The following is a 25,006-nucleotide window of genomic DNA, read 5'->3' on the forward strand; positions in this document are numbered from 1 at the left end:
ATTGATGCCACGACGCATCAATGAGTGTCTTAATCAAGGAGAGGGTCCGACCCATTATTGAGACTGTAAACTTCTTGTAGTCACAAACCTTTGTCTCAGACCTGGTCTCCTAGTATGGTCACCAGTCTCCATTTACCGTTGTAATATACGGGAAATTGATGTATGGGATACACCAAACCTTTTGGCTATTCTGCAACAATTCGAAGCTTCTTCCACTAAAACAATTGGTAGGTCAGTTGAAGCTACTCTGACCTGGTCTCCTAGTATAGTCACCAGTCTCCATTTATCGTTGTAATATACGGGAAATTGATGTATGGGATACACCAAACCTTTTGTCTATTCTGCGACAACTCGAAACTTCTTCCACTAACACAATTGGTAGGTCCCTCTTATAGCAAGTTAAATTTCTAGATTGCTGTTGCATATGACAATTAGCGAAAATTAAATAGAAAATGGGGATGATAAATAGAAAAATTTATTTACAAAATTATAGGTGGTGCATTAATTTCTTGGAACAATGTATATTTAGATTCAAATTATACACTTTTAAAAGCTGAAATGGGGAAAATTGTAGTCAACCTAACTTATTGATCAATAGAGATTGCAGCTTCAAAGCTTAAACTACTGATTTGATAGTTTAATAACCTCGTAAAACGAAATGAGCGTGATCCCGTCTACTATTGTGAGGAATATATTAAACTTCCTGGTAGCCTCACTGGTCACTCATATCTTCAGGTCTTTCCTCAATCGAAAATATGTGGGATTTGCAGCGCCTTCCACCATCTCATAATGAACTAAGACGTCAAATTCAGTTCATGTGGGATGAAATACTACAAGAAAATGTCGATAATCTCATTAAATCGCCATGACGCACCAATGAGTGTCTTAATCAAAGAGAGAATCCGACCCATTATTGACTTCTGACAACTTATGCTTTAAGATTTTTGTTTATTTTTTAATCAATTATTATTCTGTAATAGGTTAAGATTTTTCTAAAAAAATGAAATAAATCTATCAATCAACGATGATGGTCTTAATTGCCATTGTTTCTTATTATTTTTTTTTGTGTAACCAATATAAAAAATAGTTATTGTGTATTTTATAGAATATCTGTATGTAACGGGTTACCGATGATAATTCAATCGGTATAACAAAAGTCTTTTTGAAAGACTCGTTACAACAGGTTAAAGGGAGCGATTTAATTTTACACAAAATATTGATGAGGTTAGACTATACAATTCTTACCCTATAATTAATTTCAATATCACTAACCTTTGTTTTTGTTGAACAGATCTTCTTCAACTAAGGTGATGTATTACACTCAATACTCACACCTTTCACCAAACCGAAATATTAGATAATTTCTACTCACTGTTTTATTGTTCTTTAATTTATAGTTCGGAATTAATTAAAACTCAATTTTAAACAACCTTACTATATTAACAAATAAATATAAGAAAAACAAAAACAAACAAATATAAATAGAAAAAATTGAATGATTTAAATTTACTTAAATTCTTGGCAAAAAGGTTGAACTTTGACAAACAGTAAGTAAAAACAACTAAAAGAACTTCGATATTGACATTTGAAAAATTCGGGTAAAAATCTTCCGAAATAAATGAATCCCAGAGTTTTATAAACTCGGATTCTAGGAAGGGGGTGAAGAAGGTGGTGACTTAAGCCCCTTAAGAATCTGAATGTCTCCAACAACGATCCTACTTCAACCAATCAGATGAACTAAACAAATGTTCCTTTTCTCAACATTGTTGCCAAACTAATTTAAGAGTTTTTCTATATGAAACCCTAATCTAAATAATAATAATGTACTTGGTCTAAAAAACCTTAATGCAATTCAAAATATAATACAATTAATTGTTTCAATAAGATTACAATTCTGATGTTATTTGCATAAGGAAAAACCATTGTACTTACAAATATTTTCAATCATTTAAAAATCAATTCATTAACTTAAATTTACCAATATCGTAAAAACATAACTAAAAAGAACAGAATTACAATTCTCTAAGATTTCACGTAGGGGTAATATATTAAACCTTTTAATTAATTAATTTAATTTAAGAATATTTTATTAAATAATTTCTACATAAAGACATGTAGAAATCCAGTCATTTAAATTACGAACCAACTGTGCGACAACACCCTGGCACTTGAGAGGGTTCGAAAGGAAATCTGTTATGTTAAAAATCAAGTAGCGTAGACATTAAGATAGGAATATTTTAAAATAAATTTTGTGTGATTTTACGACTATTTTATGGTTAACATATGCAAGATAAGTTTTATGAAAACCATTCAAAATCTGAAAAAAAATACGTGAGCACCTAAACCAAGTGGTGGTCTAAAATCCTCCCACGAAGCAATTAAATAACGGTTTTCTAGCTCTGTTACATGTATAGGAGGGTTCTTTAATTTTCTGTATTACATAGTTAAAAAATTAGATACCCAAATTAAATTATTTTCTACAATTTTCTGCATTGCTTTTGTCTAGTTTCTGTAGTGATATAAAAATTAATATTGAATGGAAAATCTTGAAAAAATCTGTCTAATCTTTCAAAAAGACTTTGTTTTTACTACTTTGGCATCTACAGTAATGAAATTGCCCCCGGTAACCCGTTACTTTTTACGATTACACTTTCTGCACAATTACGAATTTATAATTACACGGTAATTCAGGACGTTATCTAGTGAAGTAACAGCGGCCGGCGTCAAAAAACGGGCAAAAATCGCGCGGTGAGTAACGAGCGGCGCATTTGCACCGAAAACCACTGTTTAAACGCGGGAAAGCGCCATTTTCATAATGAAATACCGGTATAAATCCGGCTTAGCGCGCGATACAAACGCGGACGTGTCCTATTTGCCGAGCAGATACCGGCGCAAACAAACCCACGTCCGGCTCTTTTTTTTCCCCTCCTATATTAACCGCATTGTTTCAAGTTTTTCCTTATTTATAACGGCGCCGGCGATAAATCCATTTCAAAAATGACCGAAATAGGAATGGCGCACAAAAAAAAAAACGGCACGGCGAAGTAAAGTTTTTCGTTGCCGGAATAGATTAGTCGAACGCGATAAATTCCGGACGCGGCAAAACAAAAGATTTGTGTGTGTGGGCGCGCGGGGCGGACGCCCGGTATTAAATCAGACATTAAACTGCAGTTTGGAATTGAAAAAGGACGGTCATAAAAAATGCAGACGTCCTCCGCCCGACTAATTTATGTTGCACACGTTCAAACATGTTCGTTAATGTTTGATGATGCCGGGCTGAAAACTTTACGCCCCGTCTCTGGTGCAATTAAACTACATCACATGTTTGCGTTGTACCTTACTAGCGAGCAAGTGAGAATTAAATAAATTCCAGAAAATGGTCACGTCATCACCTCAATAGTAACTTGAGTTTATAAATCGGAAATAAAAATTGCTTTTTACATCCTAAATAAATTTCTATAAATCTTCGCTCACTAAATCTGAAAAATGGATAAGAACTCGGGATAACTTAATTAAGAGTTTTTGTCCTGATAATATGTTTACTTCTTTGTTTTATAAGAAAATGGGATGAAAATATAAAGGAAATCTGTATCTTACTTACTGCATTAACTTGAGCTACTCAATAATAGATGTCGCGTACACATTTAAATTATTTTACTGTGTTATTTTATTCTCATATTTAGTCCACTTTTTTATGGAAGCATTTTTGAACAATGTAGTTTTGATTTCAAAGTAGACTTTGTGCCTATTATTCCCAGTACTATACAAGAATTTTCTGTATCAATTTTTGACCAAAAATCCAATTTTATGGAGTTATTAAAATATTTGGCATCTAAAGCACTGAACCAATCTCAAAACAATAAAAACGAAGTTGTGGAATATTAATTTATTTTCAATTTGAATGATTTTTAAGTCAAATCAGATAATTACATCTTGAGTTATACTCAAAAATGTTTCAAACATCGCAAATTGAAAATAAGAAATTCAAAAATTGACAAATTGAGAAAAAACTTGTTTTTTACATTCCACTATGATTTTCTTATAAATTTTGGAGCACTAAACCTGACCTGAAGACGAACTCGGAATAACTTCATTAGGTGTTTTTGTCCTGCTAATATGTTTACTTCTTTGCTTTGTTAGAAAATGGGATAAAAATATAAAAGAAATCTGTATCTAACTTACTGCATTAACTTGAGCTACCCAATAATAGATGTCGCTATACATTTAAATTATTTTACTATGTGTTACTTCATTTTCATATTCTCTCCACTTTTTATAGAAGCATTTTTGAATAATAAAGTTTTGATTTCAAGTAGACTTTATGCCTATTACTCCCAGTACAATATAAGAATTTTCTGTATCAATTTTTGACCAAAAATACAATTTTATTAAGTTATTAAAATGTTTGGCATCTAAAACACTGAACCAATCTCAAAACAATAAAAACGAGTTGTAGAGAATTTATTTTCAATTTGAATGGTTTTTAAGCCAAATCAGACAATCACATCTTGAGTTATACTCAAAAATATTTCAAACTCCGAAAATTGAAAATGAGAAGTTCAAAAATTGACAAATTGAGAAAACAACTTGTTTTCTACATTCCACTATGATTTTCTTATAAATCTTGGAGCACTAAACCTGATAACTGGATATGAACTCGGGATAATTTAATTAGGAGTTTTTGACCTGCCAATATGTTTACTTTTTTGTTCTGTTAGAAAATGAGATGAAGATATAAAAGAATTCCGTATCTTATTTATTGCATTAACTTCAGCTACCCAATAAAAGATGTCGCGTATACATTTAAATTATTTACTGTGTTATTTCGTTCTCATATTCCCTCCACTTTTTATGGCAGGATTTTTGAACAATGAAGTTTTGATTTCAAAGTATACTTTGTGACTATTAGTCCCAACATGATATATGAATTTTCAGTATCGATTTTTTACCGAAAAATCAATTTTATGAAGTTATTAAAATGTTTGGCATCTAAAGCACTGAACCAATCTCAAAACAATAGAAACAAAGTTGTGGAATATTAATATATTTATACTCAAAAATGTCTCAAACTCCGAAAATTGTATAATTTTAAATGTTTACATTTGTTCCAAAATCTCATTGAACACATCTCCGATGTATTAATGAGAATTTAATTGAGACGTTTTTATGTCGCCGTTTTGAAAATAATAATCTGTCACGATTGCCATTCAATTTGGCGTGAGTGAAATGATTGATAGAACCGAGTCTCCTCCAATTTGCCGAAAAATAATTTACACAACTCATCAGAGCGAATGATACGAATTATTTTCTGGCAGATTTAGGAGAACGTATGAAACATCCGCAAGTTCATTACTATTTTTTTTTTTGCAACATTGTTTGCAGTGTTACACCTAAATAAACAATTTAATGAAATTGTCCGATTTTATCCGACGTTTTCATCAATACGGAGACAAACTAATTGCGCAATGTGTGATTAAACCTTAATTGGCAAAAAGTGAGGCACATAAGGCACATTTCTTTAATTAAACCAAGACTGTTTGTTTAATCAAATATGTAGATGGAGAACAATGACGATACCAGCCTCAAAACGACGCATAATTTTAATTAAAAAAAATATTCTTTTATGCTCGTATTTACCTTTGCGTGGGCGTCGCGGACAATTAATTTGCGAGACGGGACAAAACGAAATGAAAAACCTCCCCTCGTCCAGAATCATAATCAAAATATGTGTCAGTAATAATCAAAAGATTTTAAAACAACACAAACATACGTCATAATTAAAAAAGCCACGTAAACATAAATAATTAAATAAACGCGGACGTCAGTCGAACAACAAACAGGAACGATAAAACAAGTTTTATTTATAAAATATTCAGTGCATTGTAAAAGTTTGAATGGAACCAACTTCCCCGTAACTCATTTAACCGTAATAAAGTCTTCTCGTAAACCAAGTAAACAGGCCAGTTTATTTTATATTCCCTTATTAGTTCCAATAGCGATCCCTAATTGGGGTACCGCACAAAAACCTTTATTAGACGTGAAAAAAACGTATAGTTTCGGTTTTTTTGCAAACGCATCAATTCCTCCGAGCGAAACTGAGCCGTTTAAGTATAGAGCAAGAATACGAACATAATCGTGCAACAATTACAACCAGTTCCAGTTACTAATTAGGTCTAATTTACACCGTTAAGCAATTAACTAATTAAGTTAGTTCCGGCCAAGCGATAATTGGACTGACTTAAGTAGGTGCATGTAATGCTTAATCTGACTTTTAATTTCCGGTTTTTGCTGCCTAAAAACAACACTGTAAAATTCCTGCTTCAGCTACACGAGTAAACGTTTAGATTTGACAAATCAATTTATGGAAATATGCGACGGAACGTCGCAAAATGATTTGAAAGCACCGAAATATAAAAGCAATGTGTCAATCATGTAGGGTTGCTCCTGATTAAATTTAAGAAACGAAATAACACATAGTAAAATAATTTAAATATTCAGGCGACACCTATTATTGGCTAGCCCAAGTTAATGCAGTTATATAGATTTCTTTAATATTTTCGTCCCATTTTCCAACATAACAAAGAAGCAAACATATTGGCAGGACAAAAACTAACCTAATTAAGTTATCCCGTGCTCGTCTCCAAGCCGAAATTGATTTCCAGATGTTTATCCAGGACGAAGTGAACGCGAAATATTTTCGTCCGTCTCCCGCGAGGAATACACCGCCCGCTTTAAGAATGTATGACGGAATTGAAATTAGAATCGCTCGGGAAATGTTCTTAAGCCGCAAGTGGGAACTATTCATTTGTTACGGGTCCCGGGAATCGTGGCTTTAGTTTTGAGACTCGGGCCGAAAAAAAAATTAGTTTAAATAAGGGCGAGGCGTATTTACATTTTACGTTTCGTTTTGCCCCGGCTTCCTTTTTTTCTCTCCTGTAAGCAGAAGCCGAGTTTGAATAATGGAGGAGTAAAAGGAACGTGGGTTAATTAAAACGTTTTTCTTGCAACTGGGAAAGGGCCTTCATAAAGGAGTCTTCTATTAGAGCACTGTGTACAAAGTAATAATTATACTGTGATTGCACTTATTCTTCTGAGTGAAAGTCTACTTTTCCATTTGACATTCTCTTTATTTTCTGGCACCGTTTTGAGACGTTCTCTATAAAAGGAAAGCGTCCGCGTTTACTGACCTTAGGTTTTTTCAGGGGCAATTTGTTCTTTCATGTTTTCATATTTAGGATAAAACAAAGGCACGCAAACGGCCAATTCATTATTTGACACAATCGGCGGATGTAATGAAAAAAATTGGTTACATTGTACGAGAATTAGTAAACAGAATAGAAAGTTGTTCGTTTGTGAGTTATGTAGTTTGCGGGGCTTGAAAGCTAATTAATTTTTCATCGATTCGGACAATAGTTTCAAGGTCCGAAAATATATTGGGATAATCCATTATATCGGCCATTATAACAGTTTCCGGTAAATAGTCATCGGAGTGTTTCTCATTAAAGCCAGTCGCATAATTTCCGAAAATCGTACTAACGGTGTTGCAACGTCGGGACGGAATAAATGAACAATTCATTTATTGCGGAACGAGCCATGAATATTGATCAGTCCCCACAATGGATGCAAGTGCAACAATCTGGACCCCGGCGATAATTCCATTGATGTGTCCCGGGAAAAAATCCGGGGTATTCCGACAGGAAAAGTTTATCCGTCCGTCGGTAATGCACGTCTAATTACACGGGATATATTTAATGAAATCCGCGTAATTAACTCGGCAAAGTTCGGTAATTAGCGGAAGAAAAAAGCAAAGCTTGAGAAAATCACATGCACGGAAACTTCCATCTGAATAAACTTCTTTGTTTCATAAAAGCCGGACCGGAATTAAATATAAAAACTTTATAAATTCTATATTGCGAGCTCATTGCGAATTTGAATAAATCCTCTTGTTTTAATATTCCCGTGCTTGTGTGTTTTTCCTTCGGTGAGCCGGCGAATTCCGCAACGTGATGGACTGTTTATTTCGGATTTTATGTCTGAAACTTAGTTTAATAAACGCAACGTAAGCACGAAACACAAACATGTACAGAGAATAGAACATAAGCATTTATAATTTATGGAATAAGATTTAGGGCAACTAAATTCAAAGGATGCAAATTTGCAGTTCGCTCATATCATAATTATCCATTATGTGGTACGCAGAATAATTTGTCGAAGCGACATCTTTTGTTACATTGCTTAGATAAGTAAAATCATCTGTCTACTTTACCCATTTGTATAGATTTCTTTTATATTTTCGTCCCACTTTTGCAGCTCTTTATATATATATAAATAAAATATAAAAATAGCTAAACATTTAATTCAAATTTAATTCCTCATTAAGATTCTTCCACTTCTATTATATTTATGCCGGTTGAATACCATTATGTGGTATGCAGAATAATTTGTCGAAGCGACATCTTTTGTTAAATGTCTTAGATTATAAAATTACCTATATACATTACCTTTTTGTACAGATTTCTTTTATATTTTCGTCCCATTTTGTAGCACTTTTTTATATATATAGTGGTGGACAGAATAATAGCTCAAAATTCAATTCAAATTTAATTTATAAATTAAAGACATAATTTCAAAATTAACAATAAATAATAAATGTGTTATTAAAGTAAACTCTTCTGTGAATATTAATTAAATTATCTCAATCATTCTTCCTCTTTTATTATGTTTATCCCGGTTGAATACCATTATGTGGTATGCAGGATAATTTGTCGAAGCGACATCTTTTGGTAAAATACTTAGATTATAAAATTACATATCTCATTACCTATTTGTACAGATTTCATTCATTTTTTCGTCCCATTTTTGTAACTCTTTTTATATATACAGTGATGGACAGAAAAATAACTCAAAATTTAATTCAAATTTAATTGATAATTTAAAGATATAATTTCATAATTAACAATAAGTAATAAATGTGATATTAAAGTAAATTCTTCTGTAGACATTAATTCTCAATCTCAATCATTCTATCCACTTCTATTATATTTATCCCGGTTGAGTACCATTATGTGGTACGCAGGATAATTTGTAGATGCGACATCTTTTGGTAAATTACTAATTTAATTGCTTTAGTAAAATTACCTATCTCCATTACATATTTGTACAGATTTCTTTTATATTTTTGTCCCATTTTTGTAGCTCTTTTTTATATATACAGTGGTGGACAGAAAAATAACTCAAAATTTAATTCAAATTTAATTGATAATTTAAAGATAATTAACAAAATATAATAATTGTGTTATTAAAGTAAACTCTTCTGTAGACATTAATTAGATTATCTCAATCATTCTTACACTTCTATTATGTTTATCCCGGTTGAATATCATTATGTGTGGTACGCCGTATAATTTGTCGAAGCGACATCTTTTGTTAAATTGCTTAGATTAGTAAAATTACCTATTCGTACAGATTTCTTTTATATATTCGTCCCATTTTTGTAGCTCCTGTTTATATATACTGTGGTGGACTGAATAACTAAAAATTTAATTCAAATTTAATAATAATTTAAAGATATATTATTTCATAATTAACAATAAATAATAAATGTATTATTAAAGTAAACTCTTCTGTGGACTTTAATTAAGATTATCTCAATCATTCTTCCACTTCTATTATGTTTATCCGGGTTGAATATATTCGACATTGACCAGTTTGCGGTGTTCTGTTCCTGACGTATATAATCATTTAAGCGTTTTCCATCTTTCCTTTCGTATCGCGATCGCAGTCAGAGAAGAATGATGAATTATTGAAAATGATCGGTTCGGTTCTTTGTTTCATTCATCAAAAACCTACTCGAGTGCTTTTTTCCCAGTCCCTCTTGATATAATTCACTAAAATCTAATAAAGATAAGTGGCATATTATCCTGCTAAAAGAAACAAGATTAAATAACACGTTCCTCGCCATATTTCGTCACAGTTTCAGCGGCGATAAAGGACCGGCAAATCGATCGGCCAATAATTTCACACCTAACGAAAAATAACGTCATAAACCATTCCGGTCGCATAAAATCGAAACGAGTTTTTAAAAAAAAAAAACCGACACGATTTTTAGGGGACGTGTCATTTTAAACTTATCGCGTACTTTGTATTTGCGAAGAATGGAATTTTCGGGTGGGGATGACGTCCCATAAATACCAGTTGGATTTATGTTGACGCAAATATTGCATCGAATCGAATTTTCGCAACATAAGGGTTTGAAAATCACTTAAAATTTGTCAGTGGATTTGACTGTCCCAAATTTAATTTGAATGTGTCCCGCAGTTTCTTTACGTGGCTTTCGGATGCGTTTCAGTTGCACGCTGAAACGCTGCATTTTACTGAAATGTAGAAAACCTTTGTGCATGTACCATATATATAAAATTTCCTTTCATGTATATCATATTAAAATACAAAGTCATTTTATACCGTACAAAGTTAATTAAGAGGAATTGACGTTTGTGAGGGAGGTTTTTATTTGTACGTTCACGTTGGAAGACAAGCGGGCGTGAATAATACACGAACTAATTAGTTTGTTCGTTAATATAGATATGAATGTTATAGTACGCTTTGACGAAGTGGCAGGAAATAGATGTGCAATTACGAGGTGCAGGCGTTTTATTATATTATCCCAGCACACGTTGCAACCCAGACTGAAAAGTGCGAATTGTATGTGGGAATGTAATATGACGACGTTAGTGTTTCACTAAAGATGCAAAGTAGATTTAATTCAGCCCCTTTCTGAATTTTTTCCCGTGAATATTATTAGCTTTAAAGACGTGAAATTGTAAAATCACACACGACGAGATAACGAAAAGAACCCAACGTCCAGATAATTAGATTATGCATTAAAAACGTAAAACGAATCCAATTTTTATACGACACGTCCGCCTGCATTTATGAAAAGACGCGTTCCATACGTGCACCGAATGCGGACAGCGTCGGTTTCAATTCAGAAATTTAAATTTCGTGTATTAAAATAATTTTACAGGAGCGCCGCACTATATTAATATTCTTTTCAATTGTGCCAAATTGGTCGGCCGTCCTAAATTAAAACGGAAAGATTTTTATTACTTGTTCTGTGTGGAAAAGTCGAAAACTATTTTCCGGCTTTCGCGATTCTTTTCACGGAGTTGAACACATACATTTCAATCGGTCAGTTTGAGGATTGTTTAAATGGGTTTTCGGATGTCCTTACGTTGGACGAAAAACAACAATTGCAACGGCTTACCGGTGGTAATTTTATTACTATAAATGTTAAATGAGAAAAATCTTTTTAAAAGACTTGTGAGGACCGATTGAAAGGAAACGATTTTTCATCAAATGCGATGCACAACTATACAATTTTTATACAATATTAATTTCAGTTACACCAACCTAGTAGTAATAAAACATAGATAATATAAAACAATGATAAGAGAGACAGATTAAATTGAGGTTCAATACTTGGTATAAAAGTTTTATTTACAAATATTTGAACAAAGTATTCAACAGTCATTAGCAGTAATTAATTCAGCAAGTAAGAAAATTAGCAGGACTTAACCAATGAAATTAACCGAACAATTGTACCTTTTCTACCCTCATCAACATTGTTACTAAACTTATTTATTATGGTACCCTAATCTACATCGCTGTACATGGTCTACAAAAACCTTAACGTCTTCGTCTTTAACAAATTGTGTATTTCCATAAAAGTGGAAAACATCTGATGCAAAAACATTTTAATTCTTCGTTACTCAGACTTATAAATGCAGTATGAATATTTAAAAAAAAATAGAAACTGTGGCAAAGAACCAACTAATCAAATACAGTGACAAAAATAAAGTAATTGGAAATAATTAAAGTGTAAAAGGACACTCCTGTGAAACTATTATTTTGAAGGTGATGAATGGTTTAGTGATATATAAAGCAATAAAATTATTAGCTGTTTTCCTGAATTTCATGAGAGCTTTTGAAACATCAGGCTGAACATTATTGCTGCAGAAGTTGATTAAAATTGGCTTTAGTGAAACTGGACTAAACTGGTATGAAAATTACTTAACAATCCAATATTAAAAAAGTCAAATTTAAACGCGATTCATCAGGACTAACAAATGAAATTGGTATTTCACAAGGAACAGTGCTGGGTCCTGTTTTAGTCAACTTATGCCTAGATGATATTGCGAAATATCATCTACGCATATAATAAAATCTATATTAATGATATAAGTTGAGAAATTAATTACCTAGATGTGATTATAAATAACAAATTAAATTTTCAACGATATTATCATTATGTTTTAAAAAATTTTTTCAAAAAGATTTATTTATTTATGGGAAGGACTTGCAACTTAAATTTAAACACGAGTATATTATTTTATAAGGCCATTTTAATTATCGTACATAATTTTTGTTTAAATGTACCATAACTTGAATCAATTAAATCAATTTTAATTAATTAAATGAATAGTATAAAATGTTTGTAGGAAATTAAATGCTCTAGAAAAAAGGTCTTTTGTGGTTAATTGATTAGTCTAACCACTTAGAAGATATTCGCATTCAAATCCCAAATATTTTAAATTTATTCAAGTCATAAATTTTGAAAATATTCATAAACATTTGAGAATAACATAGAATAACAGTTTCTAAGTTAAGTCTTATTTTTTTTGGGAATTTATTTCTTTCTAATTAATTTTTTAACAATATTTTCTTTTCATAATTTTTCTCTTATCACAATTTAGTATCGTCATTTAATATTTTTCAATGAGTTTATTTAAAATATATAACTAATTTTTTTTTCCACAAAATTTATAATTGAAATTTTATTATTTGGGGTTTGAGTTTAGTTGAATACAACAATAAATGCCTACTTTTATTTGTTGCATTCAATTTTTATACTGTTATAATAAAAACAAACATCTTATATAAATAAAATTAATCAATTATATTGAAATATGAGTCAATCCGACATCTTCTAAACTGTTATAAGAAAAATTGAAATAAAAATATCTTTTTTATAGGGCGTTCAATTTTCTACAAGAAATGTAAATAGATCATCAATTATATTGAAATATGAGTCAATAATTAATATATAATATATATATTTTTTATTTATTTTTATTCTAATATAATTATTTATGTACTATTAAGTTCAAATAAATACAATAAACATTTGTTGTTCTAATAATAATACAGACAAATATTTTTATTAAATCAATTTTTTCTGTTATATTTTTAAAAAATATTACGTTGGGCGCCAATAGATAAATAATAAATGACTACTTTTATTTGTTATAATCAATTTTTATACTGTTAAAATAAAAAAAGCATCTTATGTAAATAAAATTAATCAATTATTTTTAAATATGAGTCAATAATTAATATATAATATTTTCTTGAACATAAAAACAATTAAAAATTGGCAAATAATAGTTATTACCATATTTGAATAAACATCTCCAAAACATTAAAAAAACTTCATTATGTAAAAAAACTTTGTCACTTAAAAAATTAGGTGACGAAGTTAAAATATATGTTTTTAAGGAGTGTTTTTTTTTTAATTTAGTCTGTTTAAATAAGTTTTCCTTGTAAAAATACATCGTTGGGCGCCAAAAGTAACTATTTTTTGTTTCATTGAATTTTCAGACTATTATAATAATTTTATAAAATTTTTTAATTACAAATAAAGATAAATAAATTAATTCAATATCACTCCTAAAAGAGATATGCGACATTGTGTAAAATGAGTGTCAAAAAGAATCAGTAATAGAAATTAAGAAATTAATACATAAATCTGCCTTAAAATCATCCTGGGTAAATATTTTTAATTTTAAACGTCGTATGAAATAATATTGATTCAGAAGGTTTAAGAAACTAACAATTTCCTAAGTTATTAAAACATTGACTGATAACTGTGCAATTTATATTCGAAAGATCAAAGAAAATCTCCTATTTAATATTCAGTCACTGCAGGACAGTAAAACCGAAGCGTACTCAAATCAACCAAATTCTTCAAACTTTGTCCTCCGACATCTTCTAAACTGTAAAAGTTATAAAAAAATTGAAATAAAGATATCTTTTTTGTAGGGCGTTCAATTTTCTACAAGAAATGTAAATAGAAATTTCCTGTACGATCAAGTAATGGCGAGATTGCCTTTTTTATTATATATGTTTATATTATTATCTTGTACAAAAAATAAAATATACACTTGTCACATAACGTCAAAGTAAGGAGCATAAATTGTCTATCATTTAGATAATTACCCATTATTTATTTGTTTATTTCACTTAAACAATGAAATTATGTTACTGACAAATGCCCCAATGTATACAATTTTCATGTTTCAATAATAAAACGGTGTAGAAACAGCAAAAAAATTGGTGCAGTTATTGCAAGGAAACTCGTTAACAGTACAAATAAACCGGAAAAACAAACAGTGACTAACGACTTACCGTCATAAAGAACGGTTTTTAAACACCCGACTTGCATACAGATCCCCGGAATGACTTGGAACAACAAACGGACGACATATATCAACTTGCGTCTCGAGCCGATTTTTTATTCAGATTTTCGCCGGTCCACGCAAATCGAAGCCATCCATCACGGACCGATACCAATTACAAAAGATATTTCAACGGGTTCACGCACACGACAATATCGATCCCCCGCGTGTCTGACGATATTTTTTCCCCATCCGTCTGCCCCCCGGCAATGTGGAACGTATGATGTTTTTTAATGCCCCCCCGCATTTTTTTTCCGCCGCCGCACAAAAGCGAGACAACACACAAAGAAATAACAGGTTTCCAATTTGGTCGCATGTCAAAAAATACAGCACAAATGCGCGGCCCTTTTTTCATGCGGGGAAGACAACTGACCCGGAGGCATAGTGGTAATGGAATTCAATACGCGACAAATGTTCCGATTCGCTTTGAAACGTTGATTTATTTGCAAAAACCCAAACGCCAATCGATGGACGATTCGTTTCGTAAACGCTTAATCATCTTTAATTAACTCACGCCGGTACTGGTAAAAATTCCTCGTCCCATTGTCCGAGCCTTAATGCACCTAAGAATGTTCCGTTTTTTTGTGTCACAGCAGGAACGAGAGAGGGTCAGAGTGCCGCATCCAGATACCCGGTCATTGTGTTCATACACGGCGAGAGCTACGAATGGAATTCCGGCAACCCCTACGACGGCACCGTCCTGGCCAGCTACGGAGGCGTCGTCGTCGTCACCGTCAACTATCGCCTCGGCATCTTGGGTGAGTGTTATTATTATCGCTAGCACTAAAAAACAACAACTGGGGAACACCTGGGGAAATTACCTCATTTGTCAGGTGGGCCGGTAACGATGCAGTTGAACGTTTCCAACATACGTGAGTTTTTAGCCCGAGATTGATGTCGGCACTTTAACGGCTTTCTGCGGCAAAATTAGACGGTTCAATCATGTCTGAACTGACCCGAATTTCTCTGTAACTCGAATCGAAAGCCGTCCATTAATAAATATATAATTAACATAAATTCCCGCCAAGTTGGTGGATGACAAATGAATTTTCCCAGTCCGATATTAATAAAAGGACGTTTACGATTTTCCGTCGTCGCCGCAACGGGCGTTAATTAAAACAAAACGGCGGCAAATCGCGTTCGACGTCTCGGCAATAAGGGAAAGTACTTATCGAAAACGTCATAAAACATAATTGAAGGCTCTTAGACGTGGATCATCGTGGTAATACACTGCGGGTCTTTCGGAGTGAGTAAAATAATTTCATAAATCAGAGCACTAATATATTCCAACAAATATATTATGGTGAACACGGTTTATTGGAAGTAAAAATTTTAATAAAATAATTTTACTGGCCATAACATTCTATTTAATCTACGAAATTGGAGTTATTCACTATCGAAATTGTCATAAAACATAGTTGAAGCCCCTTATACGTAAATCACCTTGTTAATAGTTCAGGACAAACAATATAAAGGTGCGACCGAACAAAATCAAATATTAAAAAATTAAATTGGCTTGATTGTCGATTCCAATTAACTGTAACAAATCGGATGGAGGATTTCGGTACCGGACGTAGCGGATTAAATCGAGGCGTTGGCTTTGTGACGTTCGCCCGATTTAAAAGGGCCTTTGTTTACATTACCTGTAATTATTTAAATTATCGCCCCCGACTCCCTACAATTTGCCCGGCGGGTAAATAAAAGACCGGGCGATGAAAAAATTGTAAAATTTATCAATCAGTTTATTTAGTATTTAATTGTCAGGATTTTTATTACAAAATAGAATTAATTAAATTTAAATGTCAAACGGACATTTTATTGTATGTTATTCTGCACACAATTAACATGTCGAAATGTCACGCAGTTGTAACATTTTTGCGAATTAATTAAACTTGTATGACCTTAATTAATTTGCGTGTAATAAAAACATACATTACGCTGTTTTTTCGTCCGGTCGCGATTTAGTCAGTTGGCACTTTGCCCTTTATTTAATACGCATTCGAAGGGAACAATAACGGCGGTAATTAGCGAAAGTTGGCGTTGAAAAATGTTCGGATTAATTAAAGTAGAAAATGAAGAAAATAATCTGATTTCTTTATTTTTCAAATTGCACGACAATAATAGCAAACGCACAACAGAGGTAGAAAATTTAATTCCGAACATTGTTTAAAAGGCTTTAAACTTTTCCAATTACAATTTAGTAAGTGGGCGTGTAAAGAGGGTGTAAATTTAAAAAGTTTCGCTTGGATTCCGGGCAGTAAATACATTTTGCAAAATTCTATTATGAATTTAAAACACGCCCGTCTAATTACATTAAAATGTTTTTATTCCGTTTATTCGTTTCATTTCGTGAAAAACTGTTTTAATTGTTGTTTTTTTTATTCAAGTTCGACAGGAATTAACTCTATTAAAACTCACCGTCTGTTTCCTTAAATGCGCCTGAACTAATGAAAAGACTCGGAATTAAATTAGTGAGCGATTTTAAAAGTCTAATCACGCGATATCCTGTCTTGTTTTAGTTGCAAACTTTCCTTATTTCGATTTTGCGCAACATTATTTTGTTTCTCGACTGCATAGAAGCAATTAATCTAAAATGTGACTGTGATTTTTGTCGATTGTTCAATGATTAAACTTTATTTCAATAAAATTATAAAAAACAGACGGTGATCTATTTTAATTACAACTGTTCTTTTAATTAAGACTCGTGGACTGAGTTTTTGGAATGTAATTAAATTAAACTCTGATTAAAATGTCAGTACACGAAATTGATATTTTAATCCATCCATTGTTTGAAACTAGAACATAATCAATGGTTTTGAAACGCTGATCAGATAAACCGTGCGTATTTATTGACGAAAATCATAGTTATTTTAGAATAATTATCGTTTAATGACTCACTTCAGTTCAAATATTTATTAAAACTGACAAAGTCAATTTGGTTGGAACTATTGTTTGAACACATTGTATTATTTCATGGGAATTTAATTAATTTTGATATTATTATAAATCATTTTTTTACTAGTAAAATATTCAATCAGGCAATTAATAATAGAAACAATTTTATTTAGTATACATTATTACAATACCAAATTGTAAATTATTACAATGCTTTATTTTTTTAGTAATTCATTACATTACAACCTTTACAAAATAAGCTTTTGTTTAAAAATTGAGGTTTAAAAATTTTTACTACACTCATACTTCTCCATTCATCTATTCATTCTCAACATATTTAGCAAAAATATTGGGTATATATTTAGAATCACGAACCCACTTATTTTCAGCAATAAAAAACTAAAAAATTGAGCTATCGACAAATTACATCTTTTTTTAAATATTCTACCCTTCGACGAATTAAAGAGTATGTTTTGATCGAGTAAAAAAGTTAATATTTCTTAGACAAAAATTATTTTTAAATTAAAAAAAGAAAACGCTGTTTTTGCGGATTTTGTTTGAAATTTTCATAAAAAAACGTTTAATACAATTTGTATTAAGTTTAATACAAATTGTAATCAATGTTCTATTTTTAGGTGTAATGAAAAACTTGTCTTGATTAATTGAAAAAAATCTACATTTCTTAGAGAAAACTTTTTTTTATTATAAATTTGAATAAGTTCATCAAAAATAGAACATTTTCAGAAAAAAAATTGTCAGTCATGTAATTTTTCAATTTTTTATGAACTTTTGAAAATTTTTAGACTTTTATTAAATTTAGAAAAAAAATATTTATATTTTTTTCATGATTTTCCATGTTTAATATCAAGAAAAAACTTTAATAAAAATTTAAAAATTTCTTTATTGATATTTTTTTTTTTTTTTTTTTTGAAAATATTTTTTTTTAATTAACTGTCTGAAAAAAGGATAGGTTAGGTTAGGTTAGGGAAAAAAACAAAAAGTTAAATTAAGAATAAATAATGTGTTCATAAAAATATCAATAAAAAACATTAAAAAGTCAGTATTTTTTAAATATAAATAATTTTTTCTCTAAAATTTCATTTTATAAAAAATTGACAATTTTTTTTTAATATTCTTTTTAATTAACTTTCTGAAAAAAAAGGAAAAAAAATAATAATAAATAATGTGTTCATAAGAATATCAAGAAAAAACCTTCAGAAAACTTGAAAAAAAGTAGGTTTACAGTATAAAACAAATTTTTCATAAAAATTTCAAGGAAAAACCTTTTCCCTAAGATTTGCAAGATTTTTTCAATTGATCACGATATCACAGATATTAAAAAAATATATATAAAAAATATTGATTTTTTGATTTTTTATGACATAAAAATTGTTTTCAAAAATTCATAAAAAATTGAAAAACTACATTATCGACAATATATATATATATATATATATATATATATATATATATATATATATATATACATATTTTTTAAATGTGCTATTTTTAATGAATTTTTGGAAAAAAAAATAGGCATAGTGTATAAAAAAATTCTTAAAAATTTCAAACAAAAATTAACATTTTTTTTAAATTTAATCATAATTTTTTAAAAAATAATCTTAATCTTAGTTTATTATGACCAAGAATAGGTGGAGCAAATATTGATTTTTATGAGACACGTTTTGTTTAGATTGTTAACAACAATAGTTAGTAGAAGCAGGAATAAAGTAAGGAAATTATTACGATTTCCTACATAATTTTTACCTAGTTTTTATGATCGTATTAAATTTTAACTTTACACAAAACGGAAAGTAATAAATGTCATACTTTTCTTATTTGGATATCAACATATTTTGCTGCCTGTGATACTCTGTACGTCTCTAGAGTATCAAGAGTTTTATCTTTTGTTCAGAATACTCTGGTAAAAGTTACATTAATTTAACGTTGATAACTTTTATAATGATTATTTGGAATAATTACTATGCTGTATAAAATACAGTAACCATTTACATATTAAGTAAAATCAATACAGTTGGCTAAAATGTTTGAAAAGTTGAAATAATGCAGACATTGAGACGTAGTCGAAATCTAAATATTTTATTAAAGTGAAATAGTTTACGATCGAACATGGTATATGGCTGATGTCGTTCCGCGCTTCCCCGGACAATCGCCTTTATGGAAACGGTATACCAAAAATTTATTCTAGCATCATCTAGCTTTATTGTTTTACTTTTAAAACAGTAAAGAACAGTTGCGCCTTTATTGGCTTTATACAGCCTATAGACAGTCATAACTGGGTTTATTGCAAAAAGTTTTACAAGACAATTTAGTCCTCGCTCGTAATAACTCCAATGTTATGTGAAAATTATAAACTTTTCGTCCGTGAAACTCAGAATAAACCATGAATTGTACTCGTAAAAGGGGCAAATAATGCATCGGGCTTCCTAAATTTAAGTCGTTTAATTCAAATTTGAGAAGGTGGACGGTCGCAAAGAATGCTTGCCTTACGTACATCCCGGTTATTTAGGTAAAAGAATTTAATATGTAGTCGTCGGCGGGGAAGATTCCCGTTTTTGCGCCCGTTCCCATATGGTATGCGCGAAAACTTGAGCAATTTGCAAGTTCGCTCCGCCAAGAAACGATACCGCCTCGCAGCCCCCACCCCCCGGCCGCCCGCCACGGTTACACGTCATAAGTTACGGAATGTCTTTAAACTGCTTTACCTGATGCCATTTAGGCACTTTAACATTCCACTTACAGTTAAATGTTGTTCCTCGCGGCAATTTACTGCCGATGCCTCTCGTCACGAATCGATTTCCCTTTATTGTAACTCCATAGACTACCTGAACGACGCTAATCGCAGTTTTCCGCCCTCCGGCCGGATTCCCCTTGTTTTTCCAACCGCCATCCAATCAAAGTCTCAAAACTGTTTAGCGCACGAACCGTAAATACATTATTGTTTTCGAAAGGGGACCGAAATGGAACAACAGACTGCTGACGCATGAATATTATAATTACCCAAACCGGCCATAACCAACCGTAAGAAGTAGAATCAATTGGGCAAACCAATAATAAAGTTCTTGAACCGAGAACAAGGAAACTTGTAAAACACGGAAACATGCCCGGATCAATCCGACAAGTTTAAACCGGTCCGTAATCCGTTGCGGACCCACTTAATCTTTAAATTAGGAATTAGTTTCTGGTGTGCGAACTTAATGCAAAAATTGGCCCCCGGGCCGTTTGCACTGACGGCCCGAAGATATTCCGCTCGGTAGGTCGTCGGCAATTGTGAAGTTGGAACGGAACTGTTGTAATTATCGGGGATTTACCAGAGGATTCGGTTTAAGCGGGGTACAAAACTATTATGCGATCGTACCATCCACTATTTACAAAGACCCGATCGGCCAAAGTAAATTGGTCGGAGACCTAACAAGAGATTCCTGATATTAATTATATCAAACTTGGAACGACGCTCCGGCCGTTAAGGCTATTAGCATTAATGATCACGACATAAAATTTTGTTGTAATACCGGTTTAATAATGTTGACTCACAAATGACCGGACCCACTTCCGATACTATTGTGTCCCATTAATAGACGAGCTTAATTTTCTGAACACCAACTGTTCAGTTTCTTGTAAAATACAATGAACCAACCCCTAAAAAAGTGTGCTGGAAAATAACGATGTTCGAATCAATTTGGCAGCGAAAACATTGTTCTAGTTAAACAAATAATGAAATTTATTGTGTCCAACACAAAACACGCGATATTTAATTAACAGTTCATTTGTTAACACGAAATACAGTGCAGTTGTAGTTTGTCCATTGTTCGAGATGTATTATGTAAATGACCCTTGATTAAAAATATCGGACGTTTTTAATATGTAGGTCACAATTAAATGTGATATTTTAAATATTGTTCGTGTAATTGGACGGGCGTAATGTTAAAGGCCGTAGGCTATTTATTAAATTAAAATAGCCACATGTTGTATTAAAAATATATGCTTTATTTAAATTGAAACAAAACATTGTTAATCTTTTTTTTTTAATTAGGTTTACAGTAAACTGCGCATCCGCCACAATGCAGCCATTATTAAAATAGAATTAGCGCATTCGCCAAATTTGCAATATTATGTACAGTGAGGCAACCTTTTTATTTGTAGTTTGATTATAATATATTATGGTTCAAATGAGTAAAAAATTTATACAGAATGTCTGTTTTAAATTTTTTTATTATATTTTTTGTACCAAAAAAAACTAAAATTAAAAAAGGAAAAGTAACAAAAAATTAGTTAAAAAAGAAAATTAATAATATAAATTAATAAAATGAATTAAAAAAAAATAAATAATAATAAAATTATGTAAATTAATAAAATTAAGTTTAAAGAATAAAATTAATTAATAATATAAATTTATAAAATTAAACTTAAAAAATTAAAATTAAGTAATTAAATTAAATATTTTAAAATTAATTAATAAAATGTATATAATTAAAAAGATTAAAATCAAAATACTTGACAAATTAAATTTAAATAATATTGAAAATATAAAATTATAAAATTTAAAATATTAAGTTTGAAAAATTAAAATTAATTATAAAACTATAATTAATTTTAATTTTAACTTTAAAATTAATAATATAAATTTACGAGTTTTAAAAAATTAAACTAAAAAAATTAAAATTATTAAATTAGATTTCCAATAAAATTAATATTACTAATTTCAATTTAGAATATTTAGAAAAATATGTTTAAAAATATAAAAAATAAATGAATTAAAAAAATTTATCTTAATATACATATTGTAAGAATTAAGTTTAAAATTCTAAAATTAATAAATAAAATTTAAATAAAATTAAAAGTAGTAATTTAAATTTATATAACTTAAAAAATAAAACATAAAATATTAAAATTAATTAATTTGGTTTAAAAAATAAAATAAAATAAATAATATAAATTTATAATATTTAAAAGATTAAATTTAAAAAACTAAAACTAACAAATTATTAAGAATAATAATTATAATAAAATTAATAAAATAAATTTATAAACGTTTGAGAAACAAAATAAAATAAACTATAATTAACAAAATTAATTTAAATTATATTTAAAATGTGTAATTTAAATTTATAATAAAAATTAAAAAAAAAATAAAATGAATTATCTAAACATATATTATAAAAAAAATAAATATAAATAAAATAAATTTGTTATTAAAATTCATATAATTTAAAAAATTAAACTTAAAAATTTAATATTAACCAATTAGAAAATAATAATAAAATAAAAATTTAAATTTAAATATTTAAAAAATTAAAAATTATATAAAATTAGTAATATTAATTCATAAAATTAGAAAAATAAGCTTAAAAAATCAATTGAATTTCACAAAAATTTAATAAATTTAAATTTTAAAAAAACTAAAATTAAGAAATTAAATTAAAAAAAAAACTATGATTAAAATAATAAAATTAAATTTAAATAAAATTAAAATTAACCAATTAGATTTAAAATATACAGAATTATTAATATAAATTTATAACATTTAAAAAATTTATATAAACTTAAATGAACAAATTAAATTTTAAAAATTAAAATAAAATAAGTTTATAAAATTACTAATATTTACTAAATTTATAAAATTATAAAAATTATGCTTAAACAATTAAAATCAGTCAACTAGATTTAAAATAAAAATAAAATTAGTAATTTAAATTTTAAAAAACTAAAATTAAAAATTTAAGTTAAAAAAGTTATATTATCAAAATACTAATCAAATTACATTTAAATAAAATTAACCAATTAAAGATTACAAATATACAAAATTAATAATATAAATTTATAACAATTTAAAGAATCTTAGATAAACAAATTAAACAAATGAAAATAATAAAATAAGTTATAAAAATTTAAAAAATTTATAAAACTAAAATTGATAAAATAAATTTAAAATCAATGGTTTAAATTTATAATTTTGAAAATTAAGCTTAAAATATTAAAGAAAATAGCAATTACTAATTTCAATTTATAATATTTAGAAAAATATGTTTAAAAACTAAAAATAATAAATTAAATTAAAAAAATAAAATAAATTGTGTAAATATGTACTATCGCGTTCATAAGTGGTTTGCCACTTCATTGACGTCAGGCCGTAAACGGTCACAGTCTGCATTACCGTGCACTGCCGTCTGGCCTGTGGATTTTGATCGTATGGAAAATGATCGTATGGATTTTGATAGTATGTATTTTGATCGTATGGAAAATGATTGTATGAATTTTGATCATATGGAAAATGATCGTATGGATTTTATCGGAAAATTTTGTGGGAAATGATCGTATGAAATTTGATCGTATCGAATTAGGTCACTTTACGTTTTTAGTACTTTCTCACCTTTTTAATGAATTTTTGAGATTTTAGTAGTTTTTTACGTTTTTCGTAACATCATTATATTTATATATATACTGGATGTACTACATATATATATATATATATATATATATATATATATATATATATATATATATATATTTCTTTAAGGCTACCACTCGTAATTGTAGTAATTAATGCACCCAAGAAATTTCGAAATATGGCTCATTAGTATTTATTACTCATACGGAAAATTTTCTTTCACAAGAAATTTATTTCACAATAATTTTCATATGAAATTTTTATAATTAAAACAGCTTGTATTTAAATAAAATTGATTAATTTAAATTTCTAAAATTTAAAAAAACTGGCTTATAAAATTAAAACTACTAATCAAATATAAAAAAGAAAATAAAATGGGTTTTAGTTTTCCCATTTCCATCTATAGAGTGCGTGAGCATCAAACCGTCAATTCGCGTGCAATGATTTCGTAAAATCCTATCAAACCTGCACAATACGAACGCATTTCCGGGGAAAAAAAACCTAATCCAATTATACGTCCGAAAGCGATTGCGTTACCGTCAATACTGCGTAATCTAATGGAACGAATTTAATTGCATAACCCTTAAGGTTAAACATAGATACAGTAAATCAGTTTGCGAATAGTTTCCCGTAGTTCAATTTGGACAAAACTTAATTCGGAGAGAGGGCGAACTTGGCGAAAAACTTTCCAAATTAAATTCCGTCCAAGTTCGCCCCCTGCGTCCGTCCGCCCGCCGGAACATGTGTATCGCGCGTCCCGTCGACCTGACGAATCTTGCCCCGCGTCCAATTAGAAGGTCGCGCGTCGCCCTGCCGCCCTCATTACCGGACCTTTTCGATCCCCCGAAAACTTTATCAGTTTCTATTTTGACGGTGCGTGTTCGAGCCGGAACACGCCATTGATTTTATCCGAAGGGGGCCCGTAATGTGCATTTTATGCATGGACGATTATTGCGGACGAATCTCAATTGACGCTCGAATTGGGGATGTCACCCCCCGTAAAAGCGATCGAAGACACGGTCCCCCTGTGACCTGGTTCCTCGTAAAATTCTTGCTTTTGGTGTCGGTTGCGATTTTAAGTGGTGAATGGTGCACTGAGCTTTGATGACCGAATGTTGTACGACTGATTGACCCAAAACCATTATCCATTTGCTTAAGTACTCATCTAATTAATGGCTCAATTACATTA

The 25,006-nt window shown here is 29.9% G+C and overlaps 1 protein-coding gene across 1 annotated transcript in view; it reads left to right on the forward strand.

Moving 5' to 3' along the window:
* Positions 1–25,006, forward strand: part of LOC109598638 (neuroligin-4, Y-linked) — a 248,654-nt gene that overhangs the window by 178,852 nt on the left and 44,796 nt on the right. The window contains exon 2 of the mRNA XM_049966621.1: positions 15,107–15,271. Within this exon, the coding sequence (XP_049822578.1) occupies positions 15,107–15,271 (165 nt within the window). The remainder of the gene's footprint in view (positions 1–15,106; positions 15,272–25,006) is intronic.

Source organism: Aethina tumida, chromosome 4, assembly GCF_024364675.1.
Source record: "Aethina tumida isolate Nest 87 chromosome 4, icAetTumi1.1, whole genome shotgun sequence".
In the NCBI taxonomy this organism is placed as follows: Eukaryota; Metazoa; Arthropoda; class Insecta; order Coleoptera; family Nitidulidae; genus Aethina; species Aethina tumida.